The sequence below is a fragment of the Scleropages formosus genome, chromosome 16, assembly GCF_900964775.1.
Source record: "Scleropages formosus chromosome 16, fSclFor1.1, whole genome shotgun sequence".
Taxonomy (NCBI): domain Eukaryota; kingdom Metazoa; phylum Chordata; class Actinopteri; order Osteoglossiformes; family Osteoglossidae; genus Scleropages; species Scleropages formosus.
The window spans coordinates 10,242,908-10,267,482 of NC_041821.1; the positions used below are offsets into that span (position 1 = coordinate 10,242,908).

At 41.5% G+C, this 24,575-nt stretch overlaps 3 protein-coding genes and 1 long non-coding RNA gene across 4 annotated transcripts; 1 reads left to right on the forward strand and 3 right to left on the reverse strand.

The window, feature by feature from the left end:
* Positions 1–1,028: 1,028 nt before the first annotated feature.
* pgm2 (phosphoglucomutase 2) lies at positions 1,029–11,443 on the reverse strand. Its single transcript, XM_018737843.2, has 13 exons — positions 11,227–11,443; positions 9,544–9,711; positions 9,072–9,263; positions 7,554–7,637; positions 6,824–7,017; positions 5,703–5,892; positions 4,915–5,012; positions 4,399–4,579; positions 3,953–4,046; positions 3,300–3,429; positions 2,934–3,123; positions 2,707–2,840; positions 1,029–2,327 (listed from the first exon to the last, which is right to left on the reverse strand). Exons 1-13 carry the CDS (start codon positions 11,299–11,301, stop codon positions 2,225–2,227), a joined length of 1,833 nt encoding a protein of 610 aa, XP_018593359.2. The 5' UTR covers positions 11,302–11,443; the 3' UTR covers positions 1,029–2,224.
* Positions 11,444–13,112: 1,669 nt separating this feature from the next.
* Positions 13,113–14,666, reverse strand: LOC108925685 (thymosin beta-b). Its single transcript, XM_018737840.1, has 3 exons — positions 14,569–14,666; positions 14,077–14,190; positions 13,113–13,389 (listed from the first exon to the last, which is right to left on the reverse strand). The coding sequence occupies exons 2-3, from the start codon at positions 14,174–14,176 to the stop codon at positions 13,355–13,357; spliced, it is 135 nt and encodes a 44-aa protein (XP_018593356.1). The 5' UTR covers positions 14,177–14,190; positions 14,569–14,666; the 3' UTR covers positions 13,113–13,354.
* Positions 14,667–15,262: 596 nt separating this feature from the next.
* On the forward strand, positions 15,263–22,203 carry slc25a51a (solute carrier family 25 member 51a). Its single transcript, XM_018737839.2, has 2 exons — positions 15,263–15,518; positions 18,544–22,203. Exon 2 carries the CDS (start codon positions 18,593–18,595, stop codon positions 19,481–19,483), a length of 891 nt encoding a protein of 296 aa, XP_018593355.2. The 5' UTR covers positions 15,263–15,518; positions 18,544–18,592; the 3' UTR covers positions 19,484–22,203.
* On the reverse strand, positions 15,513–17,243 carry LOC108925686 (uncharacterized). The gene is made up of 4 exons (XR_001965425.2): positions 17,181–17,243; positions 16,753–16,892; positions 16,004–16,160; positions 15,513–15,627 (listed from the first exon to the last, which is right to left on the reverse strand). It is a non-coding gene; the product is annotated as an uncharacterized LOC108925686 (long non-coding RNA).
* Positions 22,204–24,575: the final 2,372 nt, after the last annotated feature.

Here is a 24,575-nt window from a genome sequence, read left to right on the forward strand (position 1 = left end):
GACGGCTCCTGCTCGCCCCAACACAACACGGTCCGGCCACCAATAGGTGCAGCAGTGCAGGTCAGGTGTAGAAATTCCTCCACAGTCCAACACCGGGGGGGGAGAAACGGTAATTAGGAATTATTATCAATCTCTCTCCCGTTCATCGTCAATAACATCCGTAAAACACGTTCGATTACCGACTTTGATTGAATGAAAGGATGCGATTGCGCGTTGTATTCTCTTTATAATAATAACGAAGCCTCACTCTTTCTACCGAAACAGTAAAAAAAAAAGAAAAAGAGAGAAACGAAAATTAGAACAAGGGTCTTTCAGTTTCCCTCCTCGGCGGAGTTATTGTGTTGCCTGTGCGCTCGGATGACAGGTGCCGCGGCTTTTCACGCTCTTTTACCTGCCCGGTCTTGTGTTCCGTTTGTTTTCGGTCAACCCCCCCACCCCCCAGAACCGCAGTGGACGGATGGTGAGGAGGGAGCACTGTGTAGCCTGTGCAGAGCGCGTGTGCGTGTGTGTGTGTGTGTGTGTGTGTGTGTGTGTGTGTGTGTGTGTGTGTGTGTGTGTGTGTGTGTGTGTGTGTGTGTGTGTGTGTGTGTGTGTCCTTCCCCAACCGAGTGTCAGACCCCTTCCCGGGCTATTAATATCCCACCACAGAGCCTCAGATACAAAAGAGCCCCAGATCCATAGACAGAACCTCTCCTGAGGATGGGTTAGTGGTGCTCTGCATCTATAGGGGACAAACACACTTCTGGGAAGCAGGGATGATTCCACATTATTGTGGGGGGAAATTAATGGGAAAAAAAAAGATGTTCAAGCATCTGCTGGGACCTGTAACCAAATTGCTTCTTCCCAGAACATCCTTGTCTTATCTCTTTTGTCGTTGTACTCAGAACTCTACTTGCACATCACTTACTTATATCTGGATCTCCTGTAATTATTTGGTGGATCTGGGACTGAAATGTGGAACTGTGTTCACGTCTGTCACGCTGCTTTATTACACAGAGCAAAAAAAAAGGGCACATTTTGTTAACAACTCATCTTTATTTAAAACATCGAGATATCTATAAAGGGAAGCCTATTTTAAATGGTTAAATTACTCTAACAAGTACAGGCATAGGAAAGGTAGAAAAAAAAAAAAAAGTATATTCCAACTCACTCTATTGGCTTTTGATTAAAGTGCAATTAAAAATGTTGTAGACCTGCTTTAACAGTTCTGCTCTCTACAAAGTCATGAATTAAAGTGTTCAAATGACTTCTTTGCAAAATTTGTTTAGTTCCAGTATTGAATTTAGTACTGCTCTTGCTGCTGAATTCCACTTACATGAAAACCTTTTATTTACTAATATAAAGCTAAATAATGAGGACTTCCTGCCTGCACAGAAACTGTTTTGTGCAGTAATAGAACAGTGTGTAATAATAAGTCTAATGGAATGTTTCATTTCAGATTACTGTCTTTATATTGTATGCAGTTACAAATCTGCATATTGTTGATCTCTTATTCTGGAGTTTACAGAAACATCCACACAATACAAATTGTGAATGATGCAATGCAAACTTAGTAAACCTCACAATGCTTAAAACGGAAACTGAGGATATATTTTAATTCTTGTCAAAATGGACTTTTTGCACAAAAGATGTGACTACGTGAAAGTCTGCAGACATGTTGGACATGTTCTACTAAAGTTATGAACAAATATTGTGCAGCAGGGGCCAAATTAAAAAGGGGCAATATATTTCACAAGAGTGATTTTACAAGATGTTAAATTTCAAGGATCCATTTTGTAAGACCTGAAACTGAAACATGTCAATTCAGCTGTACAAATAGGAAAATACCAGGAAAAGTATAGTAACTAGATACTGAGTTCCTTTTAATTTGCACTTCCAGAAATATATTTATCCTCTGTCAACCACACCCAGTCCAATTATTAATTGAACACAGAGGGCAAATTACTAAGACAATGCAATTTTTGTGGCAATTCCTGCAAAAAGCTACATATTATCAGGACTTAAAACTGCAGAATTTTTAAGACATGTTAAGACAGGTCACCTGAAACACAACCTGTGCGAAATACAATCAAATTTTTAAAAATAAAAAAATACTGGTCCATTCTCTACAATTGCTCGGTTGACAAAGATCCTGGTATGAAAGGTAAATGAATTAAAGGCATTTCTGTTACAGGTATACAGTTGTTGATGGCAGCTAATACAGGCACACTGTGTACTACAACTGTTACTCTGGCCTTGGTTTTAACTTGTTCTTCTCTGGTTCAAAGAAATATTGCACAATGGCATCCACCAAGTTGTCCAGCTCTGCCTTCAGCTGTTTCACATCACTGGAAGGAAAGCAACAGGTGTTTAGAGATGAGCTGGGCCATTCCAGACCTCATAGTGCATTAGTCCTGCGATAGCTCCATTTCAACACAACAATTAAAAAATAAACATTTTTAAACCGTAAAGCAAATGGGTCATTAATTAAGCGTGATAAGCCTTAAAGTTGAGAGAACAAATTAATGCAAAAAAATTGTAAATTACATTTAGATTTTTGCACCATCTAGTGACTGACTAAACCAGCTACAGCTTCTTTAATCACTGCTGCATAATAACATACTCGATATTAAGTTTCATTAGGAGCTTTCTTGTAGAAACACTATATAGAATCCCTGTTTTCCATGAATCTAAAGCCAAAAGGGAACAAAAGATGACGCCCGATACCTGTTCCCAGGTGCAGCACACAGTTCAGTGTAGTACTTGATCTTAGGCTCAGTCCCACTGGTCCTCATAGTAGCCACACCCCCATTGGAGAAGGTGAAAGTTATCATCTGACTGCTCCTGCTGGTAGGCAACGTCTAGGAACACACGAGAAGGACAAGACGTGAGCTTTCCAGTCTGTTCTCTAACTGCTGAGCCAAGTAAACTGCCTGCCAAAAATCAAAGTGTACAGCTTTCTTATCCGGCTGGCTGCTGTCGTAGCCGGTCGTAAGGTCCCGCACTGCAGATACTGCAAACTCCCCACACTCCTTGGGGTATGTGTCCTTTCCGATGTAGTTGCGCAGTCGCTCAAACAGCTGCTGGATTATGTCCTGATCGTGACAGATGAAGTAGGAGTTCTTGCTGATGTGGTAGCCATACCTGTAGTTAAGAGACACATGGAAAGCTCTGAATGATCAGTGCTACAATGCTGCATGTGAATTTCGTACATTACTGTGCTTCACATGCGTTAACGTAACATGTTCCATTAGCAAAACAGGACAGCTGCAATAACCCATATGGTGGGAAGGGGTCCCTTGTGGGGACGAGTCACTCACTCATCAAAGATGGCATTGAGTTTCTGGGTGAGGGTGGTACCCTGTGTCACTAGGTAAGACGTGAGCTCCGCAGTAATGGCAGCTGCGCTGACACCATCTTTGTCCAACACAGCTGGGCAGCACATGTAGCCTAAGGGATGGAGGAAAGACATTTCATTCTATCGAGTACAAAGGGCAGAAATCCAAGCAAAATAAAAGCAATATGTAGCAAAAACAATTTTTTTTTTTTCCTTTTTAAAGTAACCCTTTCTTCATGCTTCTGGAGACCCACTCATATTAGCTTTTGACATTTACAGGATGGTCAACGCTTTTCTGTCTTCTACAAACAAATTAACGTTTCTGTACCATAACTCACTGTATGCTTCCTAAAATTTGGAGAAAAAAGAAAAAAAAAAAAAAGGATTTTGGATATATTTGTAGCATGTCTAGGGATCTGTCCAAGTTCTGCCCCCGAAAATGTGAAGTGATTTAAAAACAGAATGTCTTCACTAAACTGGGACGCAACACTGCAACCTTCAGCTTGGGAGATACACAAAATGTGTTATCAAAAGCGGACAGAAATTTGACAAAATTTTGGATAAACCATATTCACAGCCATTTAGCATGCCAGCCTGTGCGTTAACCCAGTCCTGAGCGAATGTGCAGTACAGTACCTATGGCCTCCTCAAAGGCAAACAGCATGGTCTTTCCCTGGTCCAACAACTGCTTGGCCCTGTTGCCCATCCACTTGAAGCCAGTTAGGGTTTCCTTATACACGAAGGAACAAAATGTAACTTAAATAAACAAGACTGACACAGAACGAGGAGAAGCAAAACCTCAGCTCTCACTTCATTTAATATCAGCAATGGGCAAAAATTAGAGGAAAGGCAAGAGCAAGAACAAAAAAACTACAAAAGGCTTAATGTTCCAAAATTACGGTTCAGTAAACTATACTTACCCATTTCTCAGTAAGGGGACTTTAATGCGATAAATCCTATTTACTGTATAATCCTTGTGATTTGGCAGTATGAAAGAATAACAAATCCAACATAAGAACCCAAGGCTTTTTGAAAGGGACGTAGGGCTTTACTGAAACCCTCCCATCTGCCAGCCATGGTACCTCGAAGTGGAATCCTTCCTTAAGTGCAATGGCTCTCAGGATCTTGGAGGACACGGTACTGGCCAGCATGTAGACATCCTTAAGAGCAGCTGGCTCTGGATGCCTCTCCTTCCAGCAGCGGAAGAGCCACCAGCCCAAGAGGGCACCAAGCTCATTGCCAGAGAAGACCCTCCACTGGCCACTGGTCCAAGAATGATCAGATACATCAAGGCAGAGGGTCATTCTCTGGATTTAATGTCAATCACAGTGCAAATGAGATCTACATTTATCTTGTAAGGCATGAACATCAGCTGCAATGTCTTGAGAACAGTCAGGATCAAGACATGGGCACAAACCAAGTCAAGTGTTTAACAAAAGTTTTAAAGTGCCTAGACAACCCCTGCTGTTGTACTCTGCCTGAAAGCTATGTGCTGAGAAGATAAAACAAAAAAAACTTGTGTTACTGGAGACAACTGCCTCAGCTACTGATAGCTCAGACAAGGGCTAAGAACCAACTGTGGTGGCCTGTGCCCTTACCTCTTCTGCTTCTCCGCCACTGCCAGGCGATCTGCATCAGGGTCATTGGCCAGAACCACAGTGGCCCCTTCTTTTTCGGCCAAAGCAAAGGACAGTGTCTGCAGGGGGCAACAGACACATATGCTTACACCTCCAGGGGCAATCAGGTCAATTTACCATCATGTAGTCACTTAATTACTGAACGAGTGCATGCCAGTTAATCAATCGTGCTTTATCCAAGTAACACTGGGGTTGTAGAAACCATAGTATCACACACACTAGGTATCTTACAGAGCAGGAAATTTAATATCAATAATGTTTTGAGACTGCAAGCAAGAAAATACACTACATCAAATCATTAATTCATGAATATCCCAAATAGAGAAAAAAAAATGTATACAGTACATCTAAATTGAAACCAGTTTGCACTGGGGTCACATTTTAAATAATCGCTCCCTCCATTTAAGAAAGGTCTTAAAACTCATCTCTTCCAGACACTTCTTCAATGATCTCTTAGGTACATGTAATGCGTAAATGTTCATGCTCTATAACTCTGAGATCATAACTGTTCAATAACAAATAAACTTTCATGCAGCTACTCGTGTGATGTACATTGGTTCATATGGTGGAAAGTAACAAATTAACTGTGCTTTATAATCACACATCTGCATCTAAGTCTCTCTTTCTGCTAATGTAGTGCACACATTATATTTCCTGAGATGTATGTCTCTTTGGAGAAAAGCATCTGCTAAATTAATAAATGTAAAATATAAGGACACAGTCCCTGTATCCATGGAAACAGGACTCACCAGCACACCCTCCCCTTCCTCTGGGTTGGGGTACTTTACTGTGGGGAACTCAGGGTCAGGGTCTTTCTGTTCCACCACAGCAAAGGGAGGGCACAAGTCAAAGGCCTTAAACACAGACTGGACAAAAGTGTGTCCCACTCCGTGGACAGAAGTGTGGACGAACTTCACTTCTGAGCTCTTGTTGAGATCCCTGGAGGAGAAAGGAAAGCAGTTTGCATTTATTCTGCTGCTATGAACTAAAGCTTGTGTGCACCTCACCCTTTAAAGATTACACAAAAACACTTCAAATGAGGGGGCATGGTGGCGTGGTAGGTTGGACCAGGTCCTGCTCTCCGGTGGGTCTGGGGTTCGAGTCCTGCTTGGTGTGCATTGCGACAGACTGGCATCCCACCCTGGGTGTGCCCCCTCCAGCCGTGCGCCCTGTATTGCCGGGTTAGGCTCCGGCTCCCCGCGACCCCACTGGGGACAAGTGGTTTCAGATGATGTGTGTGCGCACTTCAAATGAGTGAACAGATGAGTCTGATCCTCCTCTTCTAATAACAGAGAGGAGCCATACAGCTGTGTAGCACCACCCATTGCTTCAGAAAGGATTTACAGCAAGTTAATGAATCCTGTACTGAAACAAACTCTTGGATCCAATCTTTAGTCTGCGACCCACAGTGGTGTCAACATTAGAACCTTCAGCGGCTCATCAAAAGTACTCTCTCATATGCATACACTATGGACACACAAATGTGAAACCAGAATTTGTGTACAAACCAGAACTACACCTCCCTACTCAAGCTTAACAACCAAAGGGCATGCCAGTACAGCTTCCAGTTGTTCCGTTTGACCAGACTATCCTGACTTATTGCATAGCGCAGTATGTAATAAGGCAAAAGGAATGTTTTTATTTTCAATTTCTGTGTTTATACTATATGCAGTTGTGACACAATTTTGCCCTTGATAAGACCTGTCATTACATATAATACTTGGCACCTTCTTAAAATATCTGATTTCATTGGCTTCGTTACATTTTAGTGCAAAATGTATAGAGCAGGAGGAGTGTGGGAGAGTGGTCTACATTAAGGAGGAAATCAAGGAGTAAAGATGGGTCTAGCCCAGCTCAGGTGGAGCAGCACCTGTGGAAGCAGTGCTGCTGAACTGCCTTGAAGTATTCCCTGCACATGTCCTCATAGGGATCCTTCAGCAGCAGGCTGTTGAGGGCCAAGTTCTCATCCCAGGATTGCGGCCAAGGCTCCAGGTTCTCACTGATGGCACTGGCAATCCCACAGTCATGAGGGGGAATGATCTGGGCCCCATTCTCCCAGTACACCTGTCACAAGACACCAACAGCATACAGATGAGTGTTAGGTGTGTTTGCCATGTAGTGTTTCTTCACTAACACTATCCATCCATTATCATTACCCAATATAGGGTCGAGGTGGCCTGGAACCTATCCCAGCAGTACAGTGTACAAGGCAGAATATAACCCGGATGAGAGACCAGAACATCACAAGATACTCACACATACTTATTCAATCACCCATTCACTCACACAAATTTAGAGACAGCAAATAACCAGAAACACAGGTCTTTGGACTGTGGGAGCACTGAAACGAAATGCACACAAACACAGGGACAACGCACAAATTCTACACCGACCGAGCTGGATTGGAACCCATGGCCAAACACACAGCCCAAGAGCTGTGAGGCACCAGTGGTACCCACTGCACTGCCCCAGTAACAGTATTAAGAGTAGAAGTATGCATTTATATACTGTGAACACTGATTTACAGTACTTGTGTATTTCTGCTTGTACACATTATGTCCTTCTAACATGGACAAAGTAAACAAAGTTCTAGGACCCACCTTGTAGCCGTTGTCCTGTTTGGGGTTATGGGATGCTGTTACCATGATTCCAGCACAGAGAGACAGGTGGGAAACAGCAAAAGGCTGGGGGGGGGTCAGAAAAACAAATGCAATATAAGGCTTAGGCAAACATTTCTGTCTGGTGTGGGTGGAAAAACAACCAGAGAGAAATCACTAAACAGTGAAACGTCACTTTGCACACCAAACCTTTTCAAAATTTTTGTAAATCAGATACAAAGAAGGAAAAATAAAGACATGTAGAATAGGCAGCATCTCAAAGGAGATAATAAATATGGATGAGAAATTCATCAATATTCACATTTGTAGGGCTTAAGGGTTATAAATACTCTTGATAACTAGAAATGTACAAGAAATTCAAACTAATTAGACATTAGAAATGTCTTCAGAGATGTACAGTAATCTCAGTTAATTGCTGTAAAATAATAGAATAAATGTACATCTCTACAGACACCTTTGCCTGTTTTCATCAGTTTACATTTACTGATTTAGCAGTTGGTGATCCCCTGGTTATCCCCTGGTTTCCACTCCTTATGCATGGAGCTTTTTGTGACAGCTCCATCGGTGGAGTGTTGGAAATTAGGCCAGCATTGCCAATTAAACTCCAACCCCTCACACCATCGACCTCCGGTACCGCATACCGTACCAAGTCATGTCTAGCCCTAAAAAAAGATTATTTCATAAATCTTATGATTATGACCAGTGAAACAAAATGAGCCATTATCCTCACGGTTGTTTGTGTCTATCGACTGCTTATAGGAGCAGAACTGCAGCACACTTATTCCCCGCTACAATGCACATCTGCATGTGTGATGAGTCATCATTCCAGCTGTATATAAACCTGCTTAATTCTGAATAGCCATAATGTGTTAGGGCGAACCAGTAAACGGGATAAAGATTTTACAAGGAAAATCATCTCATCTCGCTCACTCACTCGTCCACCTCAGGGTGACAGCGGTTGGGAGCCTGTCCCAGAAGCACGTGCCTACATAGAGTCACCAGTGCATCCGAAATACACGTGTTTGGACTGCGGGAGGAAGCCCAGGCGAACACTGGTAGAAAAATCAAACTCCACACAGATTGAGCTGCATTCAGACCTACTTTTTCCATTTATTTATTTAGCTGGAGCTTTTCTCCAAAGTGACTTGCAATGATTTACCCATTTATACAGCTGGGTAACCGTAAATAAAGCAATTTAGGCTATTCAAATCTGCAGCCTTTCGATTTGAAGGTGGCAGCTCTGACTGCTACGCTACCAGCTACCCCAACCTATGCTCCACTATAACAGTGAACCTATAAAATTCTCACCCCTGCATGTAGTTTTATTTTTCAAAGAAGTGATTTGCTGTTGTTTGACAATCATCACTGAAACTGTAGCCAATATTGCAAAAAACTAAATATGAAGGTCCTTGAGGTGACCGAATTACATAAATAATATTATTTAGCCGATGCCTTCGTCCAAGTAGACTTAAAGGGAAAAGCATTTGTGAGAAAACTTACCACAAACGGCGTAGGCGTGATGTCGTGGAAGAGGTAAACAGGAACACCACGGCTTATCATGACTGTAGCAGCTAGAGTTGCAAACCTCTTGCTGCAGCCCCCGCTGGCTGGGTGTGCCCGAGCATCGAAGCCAATAACAACACCCCTTTCCTTCAGGTCCGGGAAGCTCTTCTCCAGATAGGCACAGAAGCCCTGAAAGGATATCACTGACACTGTGGCTCAAAGTAGAGTCTTCTTGAGAGCATGGTCATTGTACAGTACTCAACTGACCATATGTGCAGTGGTAAAAACCCTACCGTGTAGTTGTTTCCCACAATATAAGAAAGCCAGGGCCTTGATTAGTGACATGATTGCTTTGCACAACACTGTATGCTTACAGGGTGACATGACAGGCCAGAGTGTGCAGCAGATACAAAAAGACAGGTCTATCTCAATGAGCAGTGACACCTGGATATGCCACAGACTTTCTTACTTGGGTGGTCTGGATGATTGTCAGATCGTTCATGCAAGAGACACCAGGCCCCATGGCGGCCCTCAGCCCCGCTGTCCCAAACTCCATCCGGGCCCCAAAACACTTCTGCAGCTCCTCCAGTGCACCATCTTTCACCATCTTCTGCACTGCAGCCAAGGTCTTGGGGTTCTACAGCCAGAGGCACGCATGGAATTAGCAAAGACAAAGGTGTTTAAGTCAAATTCCATAGTAGTAAAGATGTATTATAAATTATAAATACAATGTACTTTACATAGTGAAGTCATGACTGCCATCAGTGCAGTGGTCTGACACAAACACACATGGGAGCCCCCCAAGCAGTTGCATGGAAGAAAGACAAACTAACTCAGTTACACATCATGTTCACTCAAGCACACCACTGAAATTAAGTTTGTTTCTCCATCAAGGTTTGTTTTACCCTGTTGTCACTATTTATCTATCATCTTTTTCCAATACTATTAAACCTTCTTTCTTCAACATGAAGGCAGAATTAAAATGACATGTATTATTATAGGTTTAATTATAGGATACAAAAGAATATAACAAAATGCAGTACACTAGTACTCACTCAGTAAATGTGAATGAGAAGTGAGTCAGTGGAGGAAGTTGCAACATAACAGGATACAACTTTGCAATGAACCGTACAGTTTCATCTACTGAACCAAAGATAAATTAATGTACATGTTCATATGCTATACAGTGAATACACTGAAGGAAAAATGTACAGTCTGTGAGCCTACATTATGGTTTTGCTTTTATAACAGAGACTTGGCTGCACTTCTACATTTCGCACTATACAGTACAACACAATAAGGGCTGTAAAAGGGCAAAGGTAAGCAGGGTCAAGAGTAATCCATCAAAATTTTCCACATTTAGGAAATAATTGACTGATAAAAATAACAATGGGAGCAAGAACCCCGTTAACTTCCCAGTGCCATCTTTCCCAACTTCCCACAGCTATGAAAATTTGGATCTTCATGGGTCCACTTAATTCAACCCATATGAACACAGGCCAGACAACCCTTTAAAACCATGCACATGCTTTTCTCTAAAGGATCTAATCTGGTTAGCCATGAGGGGCTTGTTAATTTAATTCCCTTTCCCACTGCATTTGGTTAAATGCCTCAGCCCCATCCACTGGAAATGCTGAGCTTCTTGTGGACCGTTTCACATGGCAAGAAGCATGACCACCCTAGATAGGATGCACATTACTTTGATTACCAAAACAAAAGTACCACACACCTGGAAATGTGTACATGAACACAGAAATGCATACAAATAAAAATAATACACATCTCTCAGTGAAGTGTGTGATTGTTTCCCCCTGTCACATTACATATGGATCATTTACCAGCCACCATGTTTTGGTTATGGGCTCATATGCTTAACACCAACGTAATCACATTCCTTAATTTCAGCAATGATGGAACTGTTTTCAAATAAAGCAATTTCGTACCTGAAATACGAACAAAACTGCACATACGTATCAAGGTGGTATAATCAAGCAGCCCTTACAAAATTGCTTTAGCATCCGATTAAAAGATTACCATTTTAACATCATGGTTATGACCAGCTTCCTAAATATCCGTTATATTTTAATTATAATACCATGGTATTTTAGTGTAGAGCATGGCACAGCAGATTGATCATGATTCACTGACTCACCTTATCTAATCTCAACCACTGTACAACAGCCTCGTCCAATTTGGCATCACCCGTGCTCACCACCTCCTTGTCCATGCTTCTTGTCTTCGTATTACAAACTCCTTTAGACACTTCAGGACAGGTAAATCTGTAGTAAACCCACACGATCTGCCACCAGCTTGTAACAACCGCTTCCTCGCACTCACTTCTAATGGACTCATTTCAGTCAGACTGGGAGAGATCCGGACATGCGCATTAGCAACTGTAATGGTCGCCGCAGTTCGCGTGGCTAGCGAACTCTCTGATTGGTCAAAATGTGGACATGCGCATGAGACGCACTCATGCTTTTCGCAGCTCGCAAGATCAGGCAGCGCTCTGAATGGTGGTCTGAAGAACGCCGTGGCCGTTGTCATGGTTTCCGCAGTTCGCGTGGTCAGCCGAACCACTCCTATTGGTCGGTCTAAACATGCGCACTAAGTGCCGTCTCCAGGACCGTGATAAATCACGAGTTCGGGTTAATTGAGCAAGCCAGGTTGCTGCACAAAAGCACTAGAGTTGTCGTGGAAATTGTTAAAAAAAATAAAACAAATGTTAACACTGTACCTGGTAAAGTTTGATATTTTATACTGTGCTCTAAAAGTGCGTTGTCATAGACATAGTTACTGCAGCAGGCTGTGACACATCATAATGATCATTGGCGTAGAATATCAGGAGAAGGTATCCACTCGCATAAGGCATTTTCTGACAGACTCTCTGTCATCATTAATTTTTTAAGTATGCCTGGATGGCGCAGTGCAGGTTCCGTAGTTATAGCTTTAAAAATCCTCGCTGCGGATTTGAAAGGTACTATGAGCAAACTAAGTCTGCATCGCTTTCCAGGTTTTCGAGTTTCCCTTACAAATACCCAGAAACGCTTTTCCGTCACGTGTCTTGGAAGGGACTGATAATGAAAAAATAGACCTGCCTTCACTTAGATCGTTTTCCATCTTATATGGACAAGAGGTTAAGCAAATAAGCAAATCCAGCTAGAGTGTCATTGCTGCCAGCCACATGGTAACTTGCTGCTGTGTGGTGATCCCTGAACTGGAGGTACATCAGTTTCAAATTCTATTTGAAAATTATAGCATTAACTGATACTTGACAGCAAATCTTTAATTTATTCCTTGTAGGGCTACCATCACTACAAAAACTACCCACTGTTTTTGCTCTTGGTATATCACTAGTTGTGGGAAAGTACCAGAGTGAATTCTTTTCTGGAAATGGCAAGACAAGTTTCCTCTGCTGGAATGGTATCTTCCCAAGCACACCCTTTCCCTACTTCTGTTCAAACGTTGCAGGAAGTGTTGGTTTTCTTTTCAGCCAAGTTATCCAGCATGATTACAGTCATTTGTGGAAATATTGCTTTTGCACATCTAAGTACAACCCATCAGTATTCAACAGGTGATACCTGTCTCAATGTGGGTCTTTAAGGCTACAAGTGCTGTCTTCCAGCACTACAGTCTGGAATGTGATACAAGGGAGCAAATTTCATTGCATAAAATCCTACTTTAATATACACATACCATTCTGAGCTTTTTTGGAAGAGATCATTTACAAGGCATACATGAATGTACATGTGAGCATAGTATGTTGTGGTACATTGGATAATGCATTTTTTGGCTAAATGAGTCAAACGTTTTTACTCCAAAATGACCCAACCGCAAATCCAGACCACATGGACAAGGACACAGCCACACCATACCTTGCACCTAGTGACAGAACCTTATTGAAAACCCAGCCCACAAGATCTGCATTTCCACAGCTTCTATATGTGCAGACTATGAATTATTCCCACACAATGCTCTCTTGTACACCTGTTAATTACCTCTCGTCAGAGACTTCCAGTGAAGTGAAGACAGTACAACACATTGAATAATCTAAGAATTTTATTCAGTGCACTCTGACCATTTGTACAGACACCAACAGGTTCTTATCCTTACAGTGATAGACATTGTGTGTGGGATACCGGCAGACCGCATGCTTTATCCCGGAGCGGGCTGCAGAATTTAACAGTCCCACGTGCCACATGTACGAACACAGGTGTCATTCTTTTTTTCCCCAGGCGCGTGCTCTGAACAAAGCCCATTTCCCCATGTGTGCGCTCTCCGGTCTACGACGCCTCGCTTTGCTTTTCTTGTTCAATAGCTGCAAGGAGGTTTGGGGGAGGGAGGGAGGGAGGACAAGGGGCAAAACACATCACAGCTGGTCAGAAGGCATCAGGATGGTCTTCGATCACCTCCTGAAGGTGAACTTAAGTGACAGGGCTCTGGTGATGCATCATATGCTCAGCCTCGGGGCATAAGGGAATCATTGGCTGAATTACAATTCAAACAAGATGTTGCTACTACCCTCATTAATAGATGGAGGGAGGGGAAAGAAAAGAAAAGAAAAAAAAAAAAAAAAACCCAGTGCAGTGCCAGAAGAATTCAGAACCACCTAAAACCCTTAGCACACACAAGGGCAAGTCAAAGAGTATCCGCAATACATACATGTATGAAAATTAAGACACCCGATCTTTCATCTGTGAGGCACGTGACCACTCAAACATTTTAAATCAATTCGCTGCGTTCAGCCCAAATGGGAGGGAAGAAGAAAACGCATAACTGCACGCAGCTGCCCCGCGGCTCGACGGTGGAGACGGGAAGGGAGCGGCCATATTCACAGCGGTCCAACAATTAACCACCACCTTGGAGCTTTGTCCAAGTTGCTGTGATACACAAAGCTCACAGACGCGTGCGCACCTACCGCTGCAACCAACAGCATCAAATATAAGTTGAAACATAATTGCGGATACTTTTTTTTTTGGCCAAAACGAACAGGAGAGGCACCCACTTTCTTTTGTAGGGAGTGTGTTCTTCTCCTGGGTCTCCGTCTTCTTCAGCTTACTTTTGTCAAAGTGGGAGATCTCGCTGATGTCGGGCTTGTCTGCCATCGTGCAACGTCGTGCTGTTGTAATGACAGAATAAATGTTTAATCTGAGCTTTTTCCATTGCATCCCCCCTCCCCATCTTCGCTATGCGGCATTACACGGCTTTAAGATATCTCGAACAACAAGCATTGATTGCAGAACACTCAGGATCTTAGTGATCAATGTTTTCCTTTCTCATTTTTGAGAAAGTGAAAATCAAAAATATCGTGAAAGTATAAACTATCTTGGACACGTGCAGTCTCTCCTTGAGAAACAGTAAACGACACAGAAAGCCTTTAAAACCTCGCTAAAGAAAAAAAAAAAAAATGGCAGGAAAAAAAAAAAAAAAGCTTTCGAACATCCTTAACTGATGGAAAATACATTCCGTTAAAATACTAAGGCAATCAGGTAGTTACCAGGCTGCAGCAGTGTGCAGGACCACCGGGTATGAAGTAGTATTCAGAACAATAGAGGTACCGCCTTACTCTGCGGAGCCTTTTTATTAGGGGTAGCTGTGACGTCATCGCACAAACGAGAGGAGCCTTGGGGGTGGGGGAGTCTGAGGATGCAGTTACTGTATGTTGGGGTGCTATTTATTAATTTTCTTTTACATTTCATAAGCGTTTCTATGCTATAGTGTTTACACCTATAAAATGATCCTGTAGGAATGACGGAAACCATGTTGATGTGCAACTCATATTTCCAGCCAAATGCACAATTACTGATCACATTTGATTAACAACTGCTGTACATTTTGAAACCCGGGTGCGACCGAACTCTTGAGCTACATTTTATGCAGTATAAGGTCCTTTAATTAATATGCAACTAGACTGTAATTTCATTTGACTGTATGTGATCTGTACTATCATGTATTGACTTAAACTTGTGTACAAATTAAATTATTTGTATATGTTTGTAAGTTATTACCTTTTCTGGTTTTCCCTAAATGTATTAAATGCGTATCATTAAAATAGAACTCATTTGTGTTCATAATACCAAGATCGGCTGCACGGCGGTGCTCTTCCCTGGCAACACCGCACTCTTTCAATCCTCCCACCAAACGACTCCAGCGCCACTAGAATGAGTGGAACGCTTTGGTTTTGTTGCGTCATATTAGAACGACTGGCGCGCAGATTTATGACGTCATCATCATAGCGCCGTCGCACAGCTCGTACTGGCAGAGGCGGACGAGGGTAGTGGCAGGGACAGACGTGGGTGTGATCCAGTTGCACCGGGCTTTTCGTTTCCATTGAGAGGATCGAGGAACTGCAAGCGTACACAGCCGGCGACGAACAGATACAAGCGAGAGAACGTCGACGGTGCACCTCAATGATCGTGTGCATTTATTTTTGAAACACCAACCAGGGTGAGTTCAAATTGCCATGATCATCATCACGCATGATGACGATGACTTCGTCTAGAAACAGTCAGTGTGTGTCTCAGAAGAATGAAGAGTTGCTGTGATCCAGTTGCACCTGTTATAGGACATGTCAAAACAAGTATTATTAGTATATGCCATTTTACTAATCCATATGGATTAGCCAATATCTTTAGTTCAGTCAGTTCAATTTAATTTTATAGCATGCTCTTCTCACCAGCTTGACACAGAACAATGTTAATTATAACACATAAGTAAATGACAATAGTGTAAGCCAGCTGGCAACAGTGGAGAGGAAAACAAAAAACTCCCAATGAATGACAACCAAAGGGAGAAAAATGAACCTTGGGGGTCCAAGTACCAGTGGCTGTCCATCTCTCCTGGGCATTCTACTGTGGAACCTGTGCGATTTGTTTAATACAAAAAAAAAGTGTTCTTACTGCTGAGTATGGCACAGCAGAATGATCTCTTACCTTATATAATCTCAACTGCTGTCAAGACTGAGCTACAGTCTTCCATTTAATTATCTGGGCCCAAAGTTGCTGGTCTTGTTGGTCATCCTAGAATGTCGATGTCTTCCAGCAGTAAAGTATAACAAGTGTCCTGGGTCAGCAGTGGCTACCATGGGTACTGGGGAAAGACAAAAAAAAAAAAAATAATGCATGCAGTGTACCACATACAAGAAACTCTTTATTCCCAACATCATTACATGAGAGGAGATGATTGTTTCTGGGAAACCACTGCGGAGAGTGCAACTGCAGCTAAAGCTCTGGGTGAATATGGAGGTACTACCTGATCTGCGAAGATGAGCGTTGCACTGACTGCTGATACTCATTTTGCAGGTACAGGGCTTTGAATCGGAGCGTGTGTTTAACAGTCATGGTAACCAGCCTTGGGGGAATTGGGTGGTAGAGACTGGGGTTTTATTCCTGCTCTGTGGTGTATTTTAATATCATGACTAGTTTAAAGAGATGCAAAAAAGTGTGTTTAAAAAGTTTACTCTTTGACAACTCAGTGTCGTATAGGCTTCATGGTGTATATGGGGTATAAATGGTGTTTTCTGTAGGGACTTTTATTCTCATTGTCAGTTGTTGCTGCTCCAGTCGGTGTGATGTATTCTGGCCACTTGCGGTACAGCGTTTATTTACAAGCTTGCATTTATTTTTCATTTTAGCTGACGCTTTTCTCCAAAGCCACTTGCCAAGACTGTTAAGCAACTTACCATATTTACCCAGTTTACACTGCTCGGTAGTACCAGTTCGACAACTGTGAGAGCTGGAGGTAGGATTCAAAACCTGTGTGTGACCTTTCCAAGCAGCTGTAACCACTTCGATACCAGTTTAACAGCAGTTAGGTGGTTATCTGAAAAGGAAACGTGATAAACATGATAAACGATTTGTAATGTTTTATTATGACTTCAGTCCCCGCATAAATTGGCATATTATAAAAAATATATGTCATGGCATAAGCGGTCGCGGGTAGCTAAGTAATAGTATTTGTCGATGTGCAAACACTTAAAGTTTTTGATCAGTCGGATACATTTTGTAAGATATATTATTCCATTTAATAACTGTGGAATATGCGAAACGAGGCTTGGTAGTAAGAACAGAATATCTGAAATGAGATATAACACTAAGAACGAAACGAGACCTTCTGTAACGACGTTGGTTGGGAAGGTCAGTTGTTTGCCGGGAAGCGAATGAACGTCATGACGTCATTCACAGCGCGTACGTGTAGGTCACGCAACGTGCACAGGAAGTCGACCTTACGTGTCTGACAGAATCATAGACATACGTGTATGGATGGGCGGAATATTTCCACAGGAGTGTGTAATGGCGTGACGTTTGAAGTCTTAGTAGCTCTGGTTTTGTTTACAACTTCTTATTCCACGTTAATACAAATTAAAACTACTTTAAGAAGTTACTTTTTATCTCGTAAGTGCATTATTATAAACGTGTTTTTATGTTTAATATTTTTTTAAAAAATAAGTTTTTGTTGAATAATGAAGAAACAAGGCTTATGCAGCTCGTGTGAGAGATCGTTGATGGTGGAATGTCACGTGACAAAAATGATGGACTGTAATGTTAGAATCACGTTTCTGCAGCTAAATCTCTCCTTCTGTTGATGTAATGCACTCTTTGTACTTATCCTCTGAGAAAAATGTGAAAAGTGTCTGCCAAATGAATAAATGTAAAAATGAATTTGTGTGTGCAGCATGTGTTTCACTGACAATGAAATGTGGATTATGTTAGTCATTATTATTATTTTGTTTTTTTTTTTTTTTTTAATATAAAGATACTTTGGTTTAACTTAAAACAGTAAGTGTCTTCATCCAGTGTAAAGCTATAGTCAGTGCTGACAGTGGCCTGTCTTTGGTACACACTCCTATTTCCAAGCACACTGTCAGCAAGCCTTCAGAATGGCATTTTTTTAGTAGGGATTAAAAATTATGAATGCGGTTATCTCACACAAATGCATGTCGTTGGTTTTCTGTCAATGGCAGTTGGTAAATTGTCCAGCTTAAGGGCCATGATAACAGTCAGCGAAAAGAGATATTACAAAGTGGCAGTTTAATACTTTCAAGCCGAAGTGTTCTTGAGCTCTTCGACCTTCGCTGTCTGTGCTGCAGGCGTTTACCTGATTGAAAGTTCAGTTTGAAAATTGAAGGATGATATTGCATTTCAGCCTGGATACCTGGGGATGCATTATTTCTGTTTTGTCATGAACACGTTAGTGAAGTAAATACTGCAAAGTACTCCCAAGTTCAGTATCATGTGGCGTTATTTGATATTGTAAATAATTTGGTGATTGCATTTAATAAAAAAAAAAAAAAAAAAATCTTTCCTCATTGTACTTGTGTAAAGCACTGATGAGTACATGTGTTTCCTACCCATGAATGTAGTGACATATTGAAGTGTATCTCAATACTTTGTACAAGTTTCAGGCACCACATTGTTTACCCATCTTGTTGTTCCACTCATGACAACACCAGCTGGTTGTTTCGGCTTTTCAGGGTTACAGCAGAAGACCACTTTGGCCAGTTAACAGATGTGACCATCTCCATGGGGGTTGTCACCACCGTGACCCATGAGGCCCGGAATGGGTCACGGGAGGCAGAGGCGCTGATGGAGGAGATGGGCATGCGGAAGGAGCATTACATTTGTGGCTCCTGCGCAGCCTTCACCAATATCCTGGTCACATTCCCGATCCAGAAGGTGCTGTTCCGCCAGCAGCTGCATGGCATTCGGGCAGGTGAGGCTCTTCGCCAGCTGCAGCGTGATGGCCTACACAACCTGTACCGGGGGCTGCTGCCACCACTTCTACAGAAGACCACTACAGTGGCACTCATGTTTGGTCTGTACGAGGACCTCTCTCGCCTACTCCAGAGGCACGCTGAGTGGCCAGAGCTGCTAACGCGCAATGCAGCAGCGGTGCTGGCTGGCACAGCCGAGGCCGTCTTCACCCCCTTTGAGAGGGTGCAGACACTCCTGCAGGACCACCGGCACCACAGCCGGTTCAACAACACGTTCCACACTTTCCGGACATTGGCGGGTGACTATGGTGTGAGGGAGTGCTACCGCGGCCTGGTGCCCATCCTGTTGCGCAATGGGCCCAGCAACGCCCTCTTCTTTGGCCTGCGTGGCCCCATCAAGGAACAGCTTCCTGAGGCCCAGACCCATGCAGCCCATCTGGTCAATGACTTCATTTGTGGGGGCCTGCTGGGGGCCATGCTGGGAATCCTATTCTTCCCCCTTAATGTGCTGAAGACACGAATGCAGTCGCAAGTGGGCGGTCCCTTCTTGCCCTCACGCCAGGTGTTTTTCACTATTCTGAAGGAGCGTGATGGCAAGGTGATGCACCTGTACAGAGGGGCACACCTGAACTACCACCGGTCTATCCTCTCATGGGGTATCATCAATGCCACCTATGAGCTGCTGCTCAAGCTCATGTGAGAACAGTAATAGGGGGCATATGGCCTCTCATGCTGGGCAAAACTGGGGAAGCAGTCCATGTCCTGCATGTCCTCCCATTCCCCACTGTCTAGCTGTGTGAGATGAGCAGTGGCAGACAAGTCTGAAACTTTTCTTTTTTTGGGTTATACTACTGAGTTTACAATGTCTTATGTGCCTGAGGCTGGGAACTTATTACAAGGATCCTTGAAGGCGAAATATAGCATCCAAGAAATACAAGAATGAGTTTTACAGTACGATGAACTGAATCTGAACTGAATAGAAACCTATACTCTTTGTCACCACTGACTACACTCTAAAATCAACACTTGTATAAGTTTTTATTTTTTTATTTTTAAAATGGATGGCTGATGGAACCGTTGAAAGGTGTATCCACTGCTATTTGGAATCGTGATCTTTTCTTTTTTTTTTAAAGGTTTTGTTTTGTTAAGAAAAGTGAAGACAGATTACAGATTGAAAAAATGAATCTGGCCTTCCCTGTCTTGCAGCACAATGCAAAGCATCAAACTGTTCCTTTTGGTTTCCTTTTTTTTTGTTTATTTTTTTTTTTTAATAAAAAAAAAAAATAAAAAAAGGAGTAGCTGCACGTGAGCCCCATTCAGGAGCAGAGTTTGTTTTCACCTGAGCTCTAATAATTTTTTTTGTGCTTTTATTTTCCCAGTGTAATTCTAGATTTTCTTTTGTTGACCCTGTATGAATCCATATTTAATCATGATCTATCCATGAAATGCAACACCTTTTTACAACTTTTGTTGTACGTGTGAATTTTTAGTATAGTGCATCACAATACACTGGGTCCTCAGCTAGCATGTTGAATTAATCTGGTCCAACACTCTGAGTGTGTTGATGACTGACTAATAAAACACTGGTCACAATGCCCACTCAATAAATAATTTTTTTTTTCTAAATGAAGAGAATACAAACATTTTAATTTCTAATTGTATTTCTGAAAATTTGTAACTTGAATGTTTATAACATAGACACCCAGTGTAAATTGAGATATGTAAGTATTATCATTCAGTGTGCTTTTGCTTTGCTACAGGCAGAGACATCCACACTGTTGGTTCATGTCTAAAGTATACTTGCATTACTGTATCATTTTCTGGTAGCCACTGTGCAGCGGTAAGGTCACTTTCTCCTGGACAGAAAGGTCTATTTATTCTGGCTATGTTTTGGTTTGATGTGGAAATTCGTCCATTGCACAGCAGTCAGATCAAATATGCATGAACTGATTTCTGCTGTTTGCTGAGGTGAAGTGCTGTTGTTGAAAATCATGGGAGTCCTTGATATATGGCTGACCATAAAACAACATTTCAAATTTTGTAACGGCGCTTTCAGTTTTGGCAGTTCTCATTTATTCTGCATAGCATTTTTGTAAAGGACAAAAAGATTTTTATATTGCTTGGTGCTTTTTTCTTGTTTTATCTTTTATTTTGGTTTATGTGGTCTGTATTTTTCCCTCAAACCACTGGAAACAAACCATGTAATTTAGCTGAACTATTCCTTCCAGAGCCATACATTTAGTAATCTTTGCTTGGGAACAAAGAGAAAGAGATTAAATACTGACAATATTTCCCATACTGATATATCAAGGCCATCCTTTTCACATCTGAGGTCTTTGTAACTCCTTGAATTTCAAAAATGTGGTTACTTTAAAGGGAGCTCATCTGCTTCAACACTATGCTTTTACTGTGTGACTAATGTACTTTGTAGAACGGTCAAATAGCAGAGTGATGGCTTGTAGGCTGTCTTCTTGGAGAGACACTCAAGTATTGTTTCTCTGGGCATTTACAGTTCTGGAAAACCAGTTGTCAAAGAGCAAAATGTTGACCTGGAATTTCATACTTAACACCCCAGCTGACTGCATATGAGTAGATTTACTGTCCCATGCTTATATTATCAATGGACAAGGTCACCACTGTGGTTTTAAAGAATGGTCAACACAGAGTTCTGCACTGCCAATGTTTGCATTTTATTTTTGAGTAAAACTAAGGTCACAAAATTAAAATGCCTTAATATGCTGTTATGATAGTATGTACTGTAACATCCATACCATATAATCTGCATTTGCACCTCCCACCATGTTGTCTGAAAGCACATAAAGAAGGAGGTGACATTCATTGTTGGGTTGCAGCCATTTGGCTGGTCTACACGTCTGGCAGAATACATGGACTCCAAATGACGTGTCTCCTCACAGTCCAACAGCCAGTGGTACCAACAGTGTTCCACTTTAGCCAGTAAGTGAAAGAAGGCCATAGTTGTGTCATTTTTTTTCTACATACGGATCTCTTTTGTAATGAAGTAAGGTGTGGAGTTCATTCAGTGTTTGTATTCTATAAAGTGAAATTCCTATTAACAATGCAACCTGTGTTTGTGGAACAGTGTGTGTCGGCAATGCCTTAAACTAATAATAAACTTTTGTAATGTGCAAGCGTACGGTAAATTTGGATATATTTTTATTTTTGCATGTACAATCAAGTCATATACATCCGTATATGTGTGCTGAATGTAAACACTGGCTTATGCAAAACCATTCAGTTTGAGCTAAACACAGTATAACCAATATTACATCTGTAAAACCTGTCACGTAGTGTCACTGCGTGGCGAACTTCCAGGCAGAAGAAATCTGTGAGTTCTAACTTCCTGTAGTTTCAGTTGTTTTTTTTCTTTCTATAATGAATGAATATATTTCAAAATGTATTTTGCCCTTTCTATAATGAAATTAAAGTTTTCAGTTTGTTTGTACTTTGAGTATGTCTGTGCAAAACTCATGTTTTCCCTATTAATCGTAACTTACTTTGGGACAGTCTTAATCCTCAGAATCTTAATTATATTCACAAAAAACAACAGATTAACATAACTAAAGTTACACCATTTTACATAAATGTAGCGAGCAAGCCACATTTCATTTAGGTCAAAATACAGCTAAGGCACTACAGAATATTCAGCAGCTATTGAAATTTTCATATAAGGAATTTTATTAGTTACAGAAGGTTATTTACAATGCATGTATTTCTACAGTATAATTGCTATCCCCATCGGTGGGGGGTAGACCATTCTCCGAGCCTGCTACAATATTCAGTGACAAATACAAAAGTGCAGGGGAAACTGATGCTGCCCTCCTCAAGGCTTTTGTCATATTTGAAATGGCCAAAACATCAGCATTAAACACATGAATGAGCACTTTTTTTTATGAGCGGATTGTTACTCACCTCCCTGATCATCTGTAGTTTGTTTTCCATTTGAAATGATTTCCTGGGCTCCTGAACTAGAGGCTCGCTACGCGAGAACTCATTCCATGTCCTCCAATCTGAACAGCCATGAAGTGCTGAAATGATACCCATTTGTATCACGAAGTCACTTGCACCTTCTGCCAGTTTTATTGCATATTTGGCAAATTATTTTTAAACCAAATCAGTACGGCTATGAAAGAAGACTTTTTTTAAATGAAAGATGTGAACCCATTCAATACAGGCCATGGTCACTGCAGGGTGCAGCACCTTTGAGGCCCTTGGTATGAACAGGTTAAAGTTTCCAGTATGATGGAAGTATAATCCATCCACAGGGCTGTTAATCAATTAAATGCGCCCTTGAATTATGATATTGCACACAATTATGGGAGACAAAATGGTCAGGTGATATTTTCAGCTATTGGATAATCCGTCCCTGCTTAGCAGCATGAAATAGCATTTGTATTCAAAACTGAAAAATTGTACAGTTTCATTATTGTGCTTTCAAAATATTCATGTTCAAACCTCTAGATCTGTGCCAATATATGAGCCATAAGAGAGGGAAGCAAGTAACTTCAGTAGATGTGAAATGATATTTTGGGGAACCTCCAAGACCTGACTGCATTAGTCCCAATTCAAGTAAACAAGTCTATTCAGAAGTTTGAAAGAAAATATGGACTTCAACCTTGCACTGAAGGCACTATTTACTGCAGACGTCAGTGGAGGTGCTCATGACATACAGGTAAACTTCCATCATCTAAATAATAAAAGGTCTGAAAATGATGCATTCAAGTGTGAACACAAATAGTTAAGGCAATCCCTAAGAAATAGAAGCTTTACGAATATTATCATATAATTTAGAATGCATGTGTCTTTGTACTGTCTGTTTTTTCTGAAAAATTAATTAATATAAAAAAATACCGCTTTGACCCTTAACACTAGAGAGCCAACTACATCTGGGAAGAATTTCAGAATCCAGTAGATCCACCAAGACAAATGAGCAATACTTTGCTTAGTATTTCCAGATCATGAGAAGCAGTAACTAGAAAAGTGTCTGTGCTCAACTGACTGATATACGCATCGCACAGGGCCGTGCATTTGCTGTGCACCTCAAAAACACATTGCACACAACATATTCCAGCGACATCCATGTGAGAATGTTGACTCTTTCGGTAACCATTTGGCTTACACAAAGCATTACATTTTAACACCTTTGGTAAACTTTAGACAATATCAATACCAAGTTTTCTTTTCAGTAAATACAGTTAGGGTAGTAGTTTCCTTAGCAATCAGCATAGGGATTTTTAGTGCTAATTCCCAGCTGAAGAGCTTTCATTTGATAGAGAAATCATCATAAATATCAGGAATGGTCAGCTTGGTGTTAGAAGTAACACAATGTAAAAACTAGACCAACACTGTTTTCCACTCATTCAGCTCTTGAGACAGGAGGTAGAAAACTTCTGAGTGATGTGTGCATCAACTCCACAGAGAGGTACTCTGTCACCTGTTTGGTTCCTTGGCTTCAGACAAATCTGAGCCATTACAGTAGGAAAGCAAATAAACACTGTATTAAATATCGTACATAAATACCGACATCAAACAAATTCATGGAGGGCATATTCAACTGAAAATCTAGCAATGGCATGACTGGAGAGCTAGCAGTTGAGTCCTTTCTTGGTGTGAACATGGTAAATGCATGTATGTGCAGATATGGTTTGTGAAAGTCTGTGCAAACACACCTGCACATACAAACATCCATCAGCAAGATCCGAGCAGCTCCCAGCTGTACACCTGCAAGTTGTTTCTTAACCTAATGAATAGAACCCTCCAGCTTTGCAAAGACG